The following is a 14,322-nucleotide window of genomic DNA, read 5'->3' as shown; positions in this document are numbered from 1 at the left end:
CTGATAAATATGATTGTGGTTAACGCAGTGATAACATAATCACAAAGTCACAAAAATGTTATTTAATTCATGCATTTTTTCATCATTTGTCTCACTTTTGTTTGTGACTTTAAACAAACAACATGTAAACTATGCAACAAAGTCAATAAAGCAGGAAACACAAGACATCTAGGAGTTCAGAGATTAATTCCACATGCGCCACAGCAACTCAAACACACCTCACCTCACGCGTGTTGTCATCCAGGACCTCGTGCTCGGCGGGGGTGAGGGGGGTCTTGCAGGAGGTGAAGGGGGGTCCGTGAGAGGGCCTGGAGGCGCCGCTGGTGTCCCTCCTGGGGCGTGTGCGCACCTGGCCCTGGCTCCCATCCTGCTGAGTGCGGTGGAAAGTCACCGTCCTCCCCCCGCCGCTCCTGCCTTCAGCACCCAGGAGAAGGACGCACACCCCACCCAGGACCACGAGTCTCCAGAACATATCCGATGCGTAAAAATGAGGGGGGACTCCCACTTAAATAAGTACCAGTAACCGAAATGCCTGCCAATACTGACTCTCTTATTAGTGCTGCGCTGTGAAGCCAAGTGGGGGTGGGACGTGCTTTGGACGGGTCATTAACATAAAAAGTGCTGCGTGAGGCTCAGGAGGAGGGAGGGGTGGGGGGTGCGTCCTCCACCAGCAGGTGCTCTCTGCCCGCATCCAGGTGACCTGAGCCGCTGGGAGGACTCAACACTCCCAGCGTGTTTGATGGAGACGCACCTTGTGGCCAGATGCGACCAGTGCAAGCGAGGGAAACAGTGGAGGGCTCAGTTAATTTGTGATGCATTCGATGTCGTCAGGAAATGTTGGCATTGTGAAAGACGTGGAGGGGGAAAAAAAGTGCAAAATAAGAAGCTGCGTCTGTTCTGAGAAGTGGAGGGAGGCGTGAATGCAGCAAGACAGAATGGATGTCCAACTTAACTTATCTTAATCTGTAGTGGGCTCAAGTGAACACAAGAGGACGTCATGCATTCACCCATACTGCTTTCCTCTTTCCCACTAAGTAATGAGTGAGGAACGAATCAGAAACTGCTTGGTAATTAGTTAATCTTTAATGAGCATAATCTAAATACCAGTAAATCAACATACTGACCACCAACATACTTTTTTAAAAAATATATAAATGAGTAGTTCCTGAGTAGCACAAACAGCAATGACTCATTAATTACTAATTACTTAATCATTACTTACTCTTTTGTGTGGTTCCAAATAAAATTAAACATAATATGTAAGTACTCACCATGAAGACGCACTAACTACTCATTACTTAATCATTAGTTACTGTTTTTGCATACATTGAGCTTAAGTGAAGCAATACTTAGTAGTTACCAAGTGATTAAATAGTAATTACCTAATCATTAGTGTAGTGTGTCTTGTGTACCTTCTAGTAAAGTGAAACATATTAATAAGTAGTTATGTAGACTTGTTAATAATTACTAATTACTTATTAGTTACGATTTTGTGCCATCTCAAGCAAAGTCAGTACATTAAATTATTGTCCGATAGTTCATTAATTAGTAATTAATGAGTTTACCTAGTAACTACTCAGTATTATGTTTCACTTAACCTTTGGGGCACAAAAAAGTATCTGATGATTAAATAATTAGTAACTAATGACTTGTTACTAGTTTATGGTTAATAGTTAATCGGGAACAAATCATAAAGATAGCTGCCAGTTTGTGGCTTCACAGATATTTGTGAATCAATAATTAGCTGAGCCATTATGTAAGCATCTTCCGGTCTGTTCACCATCTACTTAAACAGTGCTTTAATCACAGTTATGCAAGGATCAGTCATCAATGATTTTTTAGTAGTTCCAGGATCATTCCACATTAATTCCTCGGTAACTCAGTAAATCAAAGCATGCCAGTAAAAGGAAAAGTAAAAAGAACAAGAGAGCTACATGTTTGTGGACTTGTGAGAACAGAGCAGACACATGAGTGTTTCACTGGAAACACAGCTGTTTTCCCCCGGGGCTGATCTTGACATCCAGCCATTAGTTTCACCCTGCTACCACGGAAAATAATTCAGCTTCAAGTCGAGCGCGTGCAGAGAGTCCAGATATGAGGGTCAGAATACAACTCGGAGTGTTCAAAGAGATGAGAAATTATAAAAAGAAAAAAAAATGGGATGAGGAGGAAAACTTTTTTTTGTCCTTTATACATTTCAAATCTTAGCCAGATGTTTAATTTCCACAACAATACACGAAAACCAATTAGAGATAAAAGCATGTCATTATAGCTTTTTTTTAAATTTAATCAGTTAGATGCTGGTTTGAGGAAGGGAAACCGCGCATGAGAAGAAGTGGTGCTTTGTGAGAGCTGGAGCATTGCGTCAAAAACATAGAACATAACGACCTTGTTATGACTCAATCCAGATGACTTGTGTGTTGTGTGGGTGTGTGTACGTGCAAATCTCACCACTGTAGCCACAAAGCAAGTTGGGTACATTTCCTCCTCAGTCTCTGGGGCAGAGGGACGGCTTAACACCACCACGGATTAATAACACCACCAGAAATAATCGCTAACTGCTGTTAATTTTAGCTACCGTTAGCTTGGTTAGCCAAGCAGCTAGCAGTCCTAATTGCTGAGTCTGCCTCGATTGAGAGCTTGAAGCATCAGGTTGGAGTGTTGTTGTTTTCAGCACTACAAAATCTATGGACTACTGGTAGGAGGAGGTTTTCAGGACTGGGGTGAAGGGACCCAGTGGGGAATGTGAGCGTGGAGGGTCACCAGCATTGGTCCAAAAACAGGTTAAGCAGCTAAGTTACTAAGTCAATACGTCTGGACCAGGACGCAACACGGTCTCCAGTGGCCACAGGGACTGATGAGGACATTGACTCTGAGATGGCGGAGAAGCAGGAGACGAACCAGAAGGAGGTCAGGCATTAGTCAGCACCCACCTCAGGCAGGGTCATTCCCAGGATGAGTCTAACGTAACAAGAAAAACCACCTCTGATTTGTCAGACTGTAAGCAAAACAGATGCTGCCGTGACTCACTGTCGCCTCTTGAGGTACAAGGTGGCAAAACAAGACAGGACCGGTGGGGCGACCCTAACTCCAGCGGGTAGCTCTGTGACACAATACACAGACGTAACATAACGTCAAAGCTGTTATTGGTTAATTTCTGGATTTAAACAGGCCTACAGACCCAAAGCCCTGACTGTCAAGGTCCAAACTAACAAATACTCAGTCCCACACTTCTCAGAATACCCTCAATTTGTAACATGTGGCTTTCCAGAAACAGGCGTATGAAATTACGCTATAGCGCTCATATGTTACTGATTTGGACGGCGCTGAGAGAAACTGCCTTCCTGCCAACGGGGGCTCTGGATGGGAAAACGCTGTGAGAGTAAACCCGGAGACACACATTCAACAAATGACTCACAAAGAACAAATACAGTGTGAGAATTCAGCGGCATAAGGAATGGATGAGCAGAAGTTTGCTGCATTAGCCTGAGGGCTGTGATAACCGCAAAAAAAAAAAAAAAAAAAAAAGGAACGAAGCAGAGATGTGTGAGGAGGAACAATCTCTGATGGACTTAGCTGCTGCTGCTGCTGCTGCTCCGGGTCACGCAAGGCCCAGGTGTGCCACCGCCCCCAAGAGAACAACTGAGCTAAAGTAGGTCAAACCAGGCCGACGGACCACCACGGAAGGCACAAACAAATGGCGGATGTGGTCATTTAGTAAAGATTAACACGTTGGTATATACACACACCGAGCAGATATGAAGCAACATAAGCAGTCATCTGAGTCATGTTTCTGGCCATGTGATGATAAAGAAAAAAGGGGAAATCACAAATCACTCGGCAGATTCAAAGCGAGCGCTTCAAAGAAGAAATTGGCACAAACACAAGCAAGGAAGCAGATCAGGTTTCGTTTTCAGCGTACATTGAGGGGGACCGCTCGCTAAAACATTTACAGTCTTTAATGAGCCTTTTACAGGAAATGAAAGATTTCTGGATTGAGGCTGTGTTAGCACAGGTGGGGTCAGTCTCAGTACGTGACTCAGAGTTTGGCACATTAAGTCAACATCTCTACAATATCTAATGAAGGCACACAATGTTCAGACCTTTCTTATCTTCATCAAATCATGGGAAGTCCGATGAGAGCAGTGGCACCGAGCTGCACTGTAACTGAGCCAGACAAAACACAATTATATAACCGGATGTCATTTGAGGAGGGAAGGATTTATCCTCGCCTCAGGTTTCTTTAGTTTTCTCTCTAATAGGTTGAGGTTTTCTTGACTACTGCAGAGCTCTTGGGGTCTGTTGGGACTCGTTGGCTCTTATGGGTTTGTGATTCTCGCTGCGATGCCGTGTCCATCGACACAAATCAAATACAACACAAAGCCGGAGTAGTGTTACCTCTGCACAGATGCCTGTCGTTACAGAGTTCTTACCTGACTTAAGTATTTTCCTCTTTTAAAGTGAAATCAAGCGGAACCATTATTTCGACAACACGACAGGTTGACGTTCTCCCTGATTTATCTGGATTTTCTCCACCTCAACTTCTTTTGCAACTATAGGCAAAACTCTGTTTTTATCCTTTAAGCTCTTGAATCACTGCTCGAGTTGTTTTAGTTTGTCTCAGTACATTTCCACATTTGATACGTGTCAGTATGGAAGCCCGTTTGTGCCAGTTTAAGAAAAGATTTGATGAAAATGGATTAAAAAAAAAAGAATTCACATGATGTCATAAATGAGATAAAAAGGAAATTAATATAAGGATATAAGAAAATTATGATATATATAAAAATGTCAGTCAGAAAGAAAGACATAATAATCATACATTTGACTTTTCATAACTCATAATTTAGACTTTTATCTCAACACCATGACTTTCTCTCCCACTTTTTCTCTATAGGTTTGACTTCATCTCATAATTATATTATTATTTACTTTACATAATTGTAACAATTTTGACATTATATCTCATATTTCCCTCATAATAGACCTTTAATTTCACAATTATGACAGCATGACCACATTTTCTCATGAAGCTAGTTTTATTTAATGGCTTCCATCAGTAAACAGCGGCTGCTTTGTTCGTATTAAGAGACCTCAGTAAACTCATTACAACACATAATTCAGTTTATTACAAAGAATAAAACGAACAATAAAAAACACACATTAGTGACCTGATGAAAACCCCAAACATTTCCTAATGTCTAGTGCAGAAAACAGTTTGATAGTGCAGTCAGAGTCACAGTGTCTGACATCACACAGTGGAGCGAATGGCGACACGCCGACGGATTCTCCAAAATTCAACAAACCACCAGCATTGATCTGTTTGTCAGTGCAATTATTCAAGTCTCATCGTCCGTTCTTCCATTGCTACAGTATCCAGGGTGCCCACAGCACCCAGCACGTCCATCCAGCTGCCAAATTGTGACCAAGATGTCTGCCCTCATGAGCCAATGTGTTTAGTCACCAGCGATCCTCTCCGGTGACTCGCTGAGGAATCCTGTCTCTGTGTCTTTGTCTGGTGGACCGGCTCCTCGGTGTAGTGATGGTTCTGGTGGTACATCAGACCGCCAACAGAGTCTGCTAATCCAAAGAGGACCGCGAGGACGCTGAGCGCCGTTCCAATGAAGTACATCTTCAGCACTGCTGCCACCATGGCTCCTGTGGTGAAGGACAGCTGGCTGCAAGATAAAAATAATAAACTATTAAACAGATTATTGACAGTTGAGATACTTGGTTTTGGAAGCTTTTAACTCCAGATACACAGATAGATATTCACATAGATAGATATTCAACATAGTTGTTAGAGCTGAGTCGATTAACTGATTCCTGTATAATCGATTGATTGTTACAGTCATTTTTCAAGCAAAAATCTCCAATATTTCCCTGTTGCATCTTCTTAAATGTAAGGATTTGCTTTTCTTTATTATTACCATTTTACAGTAAATAAAGACTCTTTGGGTTTTGGGACTGCTGAAGAACAATTTGAAGAAGTCGCTTTGGATTCAGGGAAACTGTGAATCACAAGACTAATCGTTGCAGCCCTCGTACGTGCACAAAAACATCCTGGGAAATATATTTTGGGGACAATTTTAAACATTTACTCAACATGCAGGTGTTAGATGAGTTACTGCAGTGCACAATGCATTTCACTTTGTAGAGGACGTCCCAGAAATGACTTGTGTGAGGAGAAAACTAGTCTCCAAAGCAGCCATCAATGTTTGTAACATCAACAGGAAGAAGAAGGGAGCTCATGTTGCATTCACGAGCTGTTGGTCATATCGATTTTTTAATCATTAGTCATCAAAAACTGACATTCTTCTGACTGAAACATGATTGGATTAATCCCACTCTTGCGGACACAACGATCAGGAAAAGCCACAGCTGTAACAGGAGCTACTGTCATCCAACTCTGCAATTTACTGCGCGGATTAAAATCGACTACAAACTGATGAAGCTCGCATGCAGGCGCGTAAAGAAACGAACATGAAGGCAGCAGCAGCAGCAGCAGCCACCACATGGCTTTGGACACGAAAAAAAGTCACGATGGCTGTGATTAAGCTCGAGTCTTGAGCTGAAAACAACCGCTCCGTGTCTCGTTCGTACAACAACTCACCGACTCAGCTGAACTGCGACGTCTGTCCGCGTCTTTGTCTCGTCGTGGAGGATGAACAAAACCTCCCAGCAACAAATCCTCGAACAAATCCGCAGATGTTCGTCGGTGAGTGGTTAGTTTTCCTCTTCTTGTGAGCTTAGAAAGTCTTCATGTCAGTGGAGCTGACGCCAGGCTGCCTGTCTGTCTGCCTCCGTGCTGCTGAGTGAGCTGAGGATGAAACAGAGCTCATTATTATGAAGTGTGTGACATCAGCAGCTTCCTGAATCTGCAGTGTGTGGCCTGAGGAGAGTTCAGGGTTTTCCCATGGCCTCACGCCTGTTCTATAATCATATATTTATACATTATATATCATTTTATACTTAATTGTTTTTGTTTTTATATGTCTTGAAAGGAATATAGTCAAAATGTGTGCTCTCCGTCTCTTTTTACTGTGTTACTTCAATGGAAACCCTCAAAAAAGTTAAATCCATCTATGACCCTCTTTAAAATAAGCACTCAGTTTGTGCTCACAGAGTTTTAGAGGTTTTATTTGTAGAATTCAGCTACTAAACGCAAATGTTGAATTTGCTAACACTAGCTAGTAATGATTGCTGTTTCTAATGCTAACTATCTAGCTACAGTTGGTTACTAATGCTAGCTAAATTGTATATTTTATAAATGGTTTCATTGTTTTTTTTGTATGTCAGACATAAGCCCCCCGTTTGTGCTCTTAGTTTTAGAGGTGTTATTTATAGCATTCAGCCACTAAATGCTAACACAATCAAGCAAATGTTGAAGTTGTTAACACTAGCTAGTAATGGTTACTGTCTCTAACGCTAACTATCTAGCTACAGTAGGTTACTAACACACTGTGTTAGCATGATAGCAATATCTAATTAGCCCTGAACACAAAATATTTTACCAGTGACACAAATGGTGATCAATTGCTTTGCAAGTGTTCAGTCAGAAACCACATTTTTAGTGACGTAAACTCTTTGAACTAATAATAACACTGGGTGGAATTTTTTTTTTTTTTACATTCAAAGTGTGTTTAAATGCCCTGAATAGAGATAAAAGAAGATTTAATCTTGCAGCTGTTCTAGACTTTACAAAATTTCTTGGACCGAATGACTCACACAGTCATCCTCAAATGAGTAATTTCCCCTCAAAATATGTATAAACCATTCTATAGCCATTTCTTTGACGATGTGAGATTAAGTGACGTTCTAGTTGCAGTAGTTGAAAATAAGCTGTGGGTAACGTAGCCAGGGTTTGTCCAAGGAGGAAGCATGCATGGAGTAAAAAAGATGTCTCTGGCTCCATTTGATATTTCCTCTGTTAAACTGTCTATCTTGAGTTTGACAAAGTCTTAACAGTGCAACAGATGTTAACAGGAGTCATCCTCTGGGGACAATGACCTTTGGAATGGCTTATAGGGGAAACATGTCAGTGTGGATTTAGAGTGAGATTAAACACGTTTCCATTTCCTTATTTTGGATCTGGCAGTGTGACAGTGAGGTGTTAGATTCACACGAGGTGAATTTGATGGTTGAGCAATATGTGACGCACAATATGTTCTGTCAGTGAATCTCAGTGACTCAGTGAGTTGGCGTTAAGAATTTAAATCTGTATTCACTGTTTTGCTTTTTCTTTTTAATCACTCATACCTACCTCATTGGGCTCGCTCGGACCTGTTTCCTGTCCCCCCAAGTTGCATAAACTTGTCAAAAAGATCTTTGATCTTTTGCCAGAGCGGAGATTCCAGACTTTCCCAGTGGAAAATTACCCACCGAGGAAAATGAGCCGAGCAAAATAGCTGCGCTGTTCTTTTTTAAATGCCAGTGATAATTTCAGTTTCCCCTGAGCCTTGGCATAGATCTTGAGGAATTTCCAAAACGAAAAAGCCACTAGTAGAGTTTGTCAGAAGGATAATTGCCCAGATGTCAGACCAACTCTTACTCAGCACTGAACATTGGATGGGTTCTGGCTTAAAACGAAAAAAAAACAAAAAAAAAAAACTGGGCCATGGTCTCAAACTTTCAAGACAAAATTCCTGTAAAGTATGAGTCAAAAAAGTTAAACACAGTTGGAAAGGATGTTCCAGACATGTTTCTCTGTCTGGTGATCATTACTTAATAATGGTTCCCTTTCCAGAGAATCAAGTCTTATTGTCTCTTGAAGGGGGGGAAAAAAAAGAAGTTGTGTAAGAAGATTAGAAAGTCTGGAACTTGAAGTTGACATTTTTCTGCCAGATTCTTCAGCTCCCACGGCCGAAACTGACAGGCAGCCAACAGTTCAGATTACTCATCTGCACACACAGGCAGTAAATCCTTTTGTTTTTGCTTTCACTGCCCAGGGATTTCAAAGCCAACTGACTCTCGCGGAGAATCAATGGTATACTCCTCTTCTCTGTATGTAATTATAGACTATTCTTAATCTACTGAGTAAACAGTGAAAGGTCGGGCAAACAATGAAAGAATGTACAAGACCGTGAGTCAGAGGAAACGCTGCAGTTGATGCAGAATCCACCTCCTGCTGTTGTCGTGCTATCATTGAGTTTGAAGAAATTAGCACATTATGAATTATAGGGCTGTCTCAGAATGAACAAAAAACTGAAGTAGATGGGGACTTTATTAAAATGTAAAAAAAACAACAAAGAAACTCCACAAGAAATGGCTGCAAACAGGTCAGATGTCATAATCTGAGTCTCCAGATGCCCCGAGATCCCCCAAAAAGATCTGAAAAGACACTATTTACACTCATTTCAGACGGGGTTTTCTTTTAGCTGAGAAGCTACAGTGAAGATGACGTTTCAGGCCACCTCCTCGGTTCAAAGACGGTCGTCCCAGTTTGACGTAGATGGATTCTTTTACTCCTCTTTTCAAAACACCTGTCTTCTCTGGCCAACATGTTTAGAAGACAGAGAAGACAGATGGTTTGAAAGAGGACGTTACGTATCACCCACCTACAATGCAGTACTGACTTCTCTCCCCAGACTGCTTAACAACTATTCACACCTGGGCTCACCTAGCGTTAGAAACCCACATGAAGGCCGACTTGACCAACGATGCACAAGTGGCCCTAACGACTCTGTAAGGACACTCCCACACAGAGTTTAAAAGCCTGCCGACTCTCCTCCAGTTAGTTAGAACTGAAGAGGCCTCTTGGACAAGAGGTGAAGCTTCTTCAAGAAACTGAAACAAGTCCGGTTGCAGTGCGGTACAGCACTTAAAGTGATAATGTCTTATCAGTTCTAGGTGATTGGATCTCTGGACTTCTGGAGACCTGGATGACACCAGACAAGCTTTAGATTTTGTTTTGTTGTTTCTTTGCACCAGTCAATACTGCAGAAAATAAATTAATGTTCATTTTTGGTGAATTTATCCTTAAATGTCACCGTTTTATTTTTACAGTTGCTGTTCAAGAAGCGGAAACAGATTCAGATTTCTTATTTGCAACAACAGAACATAACATATGCAAGGAAGAGTAAGAATAAAGGACCTTAATGACGCCTGTGTGCAATTAAACAGTTCATCCACTAGATGTCAGTGTGTCACAGTTAAGAGCTCAGAACACAGACTCACATGACTTGGGGCTTGTAGAGAAGAGCTTTTCAGATATTAAGTGTGATAATCATACAAGAAAAGAGGCTTTGTCCCAGCAGGAGGAGAAGCTCAGGTGTTTTCAGTAACAATAACAGTGGTTCTGTTCTATTCATGTGTCCCAGTAAGCTGAGACAGTGAGGTGTCTGGACGACAACACATTCTGGCCTTTAATTCAACCTAGTTTAAATTTAACCTGTTCCTTCTTGTGTGAGTTAGGGAATGCAGACAATACGGGGCTCACAGCTCCAAGAGACCTTGGAGTCAGCATTCAGCTGTGTGGGTCAAAGGTTAGCAGGGGACAAGGCCACTATAGGAACTGAATTGGAGCCTGACTCCTGTTCCAGATGGAGGATGATATTTAAACAGACACATGTCCAGAAAAGGATAGAGGGCTCATCTAGGTAATTTTGGAGTACAAGCCCGAAGGAGGGACAGTAACAGATTTGGTCATTTATGGGAGATGGACCTTCAACCCACCACAGTGACCAATTAGGAGTAAGCAGGTACTGCCCAAGGGACTTTAAGAAGGGTCCCACAAGTAGAGACGAGGGGTGGCACTTGGTAGAATTCCTAAGAGCGAAGGCGTAGGAGTTCTGATAGGGCAAGAAGGGCAAAAACGTTTGGCATTACTTTGCCCTAGATTGGAGAACATCAGATGTGGGGCCACACTCTGCTCGGACGCTAGGCTCAAGTCTGTTTTAATAAAGATTGCTCTATCATTCCACCCAGCCTTGCCTCCGCAGAATTTTTATCAACCTACTACACGCCGACATTTTTGAAGAAGACAGCCCAGAAACTACAACAGTCAGACAACATGCCCGACACATGGACCCTGAAATTGAAGCAGCTAAATGGAATTCAGCCATCATTCATTATATTTTTTATTGTTATGTGAAGAAGACATATTGTGTTATTATCTGTTGTGTCTGTTGGTTTGTCGGCAGGATTACACAAAACCAGCTGCGTGGATTTCCACGAAACTTGGCCCAAAACGGACCCTATTAAGTTTTGGTGCTGATCCAGATTAAGGGGCGGATCCAGGAAAATTGCAAGACATTTTAGAGGGGTACTAACCGCCATTCTAGCATTTGGGCTCTCTTTTCAAATCACTTTGGTCTGTTATACTTTATGGATTTTGACATGCCACAACAGTAAATTTGCAGGTTTATTTAATAACATTAATAATGGCTGCATTCCATCTACATGGGTCAGTTTGAAAGTCCAGGTCTTGTGCGAACGTGAACGCTGTTAAAATATAACAACTCAGCGACCACAGGCCGCTCAGCTGACCCGAAGCCAAGTGAGTGGAACATTTTGAGTTCCTGCATGTGCTCGACCTCCTTTCTGAAAAGTTAGGATGTCCTCCGAGATAAAGGTCGAAGACACGCCGCACCGCAACCACGGTCACAGCAGCTCCTCTCTCACATTCACTTTAATTTGACCTTTTCACTCAAGTTAACTCAGTCACAGGTACATGTTGTATTATGTCTGAGCATTATTTGACAAAGATAACTGTGAGTTAATGACAAACTGTCCGGTTGGTGTCCACTTGTAGTGAATGTACTTCAATGGTTACTGCATGTTTGTCACTCAGTTAGGTCCATTTTGTCTTGTTGAGTTCAGCTGAAGTCACTCTGCTCAAGCGCTGTACTTCACTATTTTGAGTTTAGTTCTGTTTTGTTGATCTTTTTTTTTAAATTTATATTGCTCTTTGCCTTCCTCTTTCCCTGTATTTGACTGAATAAAAGTAACAATATCTTCTTGAAATCTGATCTGACACATATCAACTTGTATCAACTACAGAAAATACCAATGCTGAACATGCATCTATATATTTTACAGGTATACTCCAGCATACTGGACATGTGTGAGCTGTGTTTTTTAGAGAGGCCCGCTGAAAGCATGGAAAAACTGACCAAACTTTATCAAACTGAGACAATGATTGAACAAATTGGATCCGACCGAAGCTCTCCAAACAATTCCCAACACTTATGTCGCACCAAACAAACATCTGTGTTTGTCTGTGGCTGTGAGCTTTAAACACTCGGGTCTTTCAAAATCCCCAGTTTTTTTTTTAACTAGGGCTGCAATACAAACCAGCCAAACTGGGCAACTACTTCAGGACCAGAGAGTTTAGGGGGGGCACCCAAATGTCCAGGTTCACATCCTCTGCAGATTAAAGCACAAATACATATTTATGTCATGTTTCATAAAATAATCAGTGCCAACATTGTTTTCCAGTCTTATTTTTAGTGCATTTAATGGCATATTTATTGAGATTTCTACTTTTTTTTCTTTATTTCTGATTTTGCCAGGTCAGTTCTCCATATAATGAAGGTAGTCCAATGTTATAGTATACTTTACTTTAAAGTCCTCTGAGAAGAAGATATGAATTAAACCATAGATCAAGACATGGTCAGGTAAATTATTGCCCTCTTTCCTCTTTCTACTTGTAAGAAAATAATGAACAAAGAACATGTGTGTTTCTAAAATGAGAGGACGCTTGTTATTCTTTTATATAAAATGAATGCAGCACACTTAATTAAAGCTGTGGCGCTTACACAACCTCTTAAAGAACATCATATCTCTCACTCAGATTTATCTCGTCCCCTCAGCTGTAGTTTTGATGTAACGGATTGCCAAAGTGCTTTATCAAACTTGTGTGACGTGAAATCAATTACAACTCAGTAGATTCACATCATCTGATGGATGATAACTTCAGCTGCCAGTCATTCACACACACACACACACACACACACACACACACACACACACACACACACACACACACACACACACACACACACACACACACACACGAGGAGCACTCTTTTGGAAATGGTTACCCTTGTGTTAAATCTCATGACTTCCATTTGTTCCAGCCAGTCAATGAGTATCCACGCTGCGCACATGACGTTCATTATGTAATTGAATGAGAGGAGGGAGGGAGCGTCGTGCGAGTCTGAGGACATGCACATGTTGAAATTAAGAGTGGGGCCTCGGATGAGGTGTATTTAAAAGGTGTATTCAGATTGTTTCCTCGGCTATAATAAAGGAAAGTCTCCTGCTCCTCGTCGTGTGGGTGAGGGGTTTCCAGCACCATGTGTTGATGATGAGGTGTAAGTGGGGAACTTACTGGAGCCTCGGAGGACATCGGGCTAAGAGGATTTTCCATCTTAACGTCTCACCAACTGTCACAAACAGTCAGACACCTGGAGGTGATCCCCTCGAGAAGGGTGGAGGCCCACGTGTGTGTATGTGCGGAGGGGGATTCCTTTTCCACCGACACAAAAACAAAATTCCACCCATCAAATGGTGTGTGCACTTCCGCGAAAGACGCGAGTTTACAATGTGATGTCAGAAAGATCAGAGGCGAAAACATGCTCGCACACCACTGTTTTGAAATCTTCTTTCATTTGGAGCGCTTATGTAACACCCCTGACACTTCAGCGCGAGCCTCACTGAGCTGTGCCAAGGTACGCCGTGGGTCCAACCACGACCTCTGACCTTTTTTTTTTAGGAAACTGAGCGGCTACACCAGAGCTTATTTTCATGCGGACTTATTGTGTTTGGCTCCAGCTTTTTTTTTTTGCTTTTTTCTGCTCGGGCCTGCACTGAAACACGAGAAGCAAAGCAAAATCACGCCTGTTTGTCCAAGTGTGAGGAGCTAAATTTACCACTCATGTCCAGAACTGAACCACAAAAGTTTGCTGTACGTGTTTTAATAGAAACCCACTGAGACAAGTAAAAAAATTCCAAAATAGTGCGGCGCAGTGACGGTCTTTGCACAGCTCGTCTCTTGTCCTGTTCATACTAATTCTGAAATCCTCTTTGTGAAAGCACTGTGGTGCCACTGATAGAAAAAGCGGGATTAACCCATACACGGAGAGGGAGCAAGACATAGAGAGCACTCAGCAGGACGGCACCACTCCACTCCATTCAACTTGCAGAGAAGCGCTCGGGGCGATGACTGCTTTATCCCACATATAAGCACAGTACAGGGCTCATCCACCCTGTCCATTACCGCATGCCTGTTCATGACACGAAAAACTCCTCCAACCTCCAACATTTTCACAGGCATCAGCACCGACAGCCTCTCCACGACAACGCTCTGCTGCTGGCATC

The 14,322-nt window shown here is 42.1% G+C and overlaps 1 protein-coding gene across 2 annotated transcripts in view; it reads right to left on the bottom strand.

Moving 5' to 3' along the window:
- Positions 1-14,322, bottom strand: part of si:dkey-159a18.1 (sortilin) — a 29,515-nt gene that overhangs the window by 10,678 nt on the left and 4,515 nt on the right. Inside the window, exons 2-3 of one of the 2 annotated variants that reach the window (XR_005079058.1) lie at positions 6,614-6,820; positions 224-5,678 (exon numbers count right to left, since the gene is read on the bottom strand). Coding sequence is in view for 1 of the 2 variants with exons in the window: in XM_037122429.1 (XP_036978324.1) it covers positions 224-472 (249 nt within the window). In the remaining variant the exon portion in view is untranslated. Of the gene's footprint in view, positions 1-223; positions 5,679-6,613; positions 6,821-14,322 lie in introns of those variants that run through there. The other variant, XM_037122429.1, reaches the window with a different exon arrangement.

This window comes from Acanthopagrus latus, chromosome 14, assembly GCF_904848185.1.
Source record: "Acanthopagrus latus isolate v.2019 chromosome 14, fAcaLat1.1, whole genome shotgun sequence".
Classification (NCBI taxonomy): Eukaryota; Metazoa; Chordata; class Actinopteri; order Spariformes; family Sparidae; genus Acanthopagrus; species Acanthopagrus latus.
This window is presented reverse-complemented; position numbering and strand designations above follow the sequence as displayed.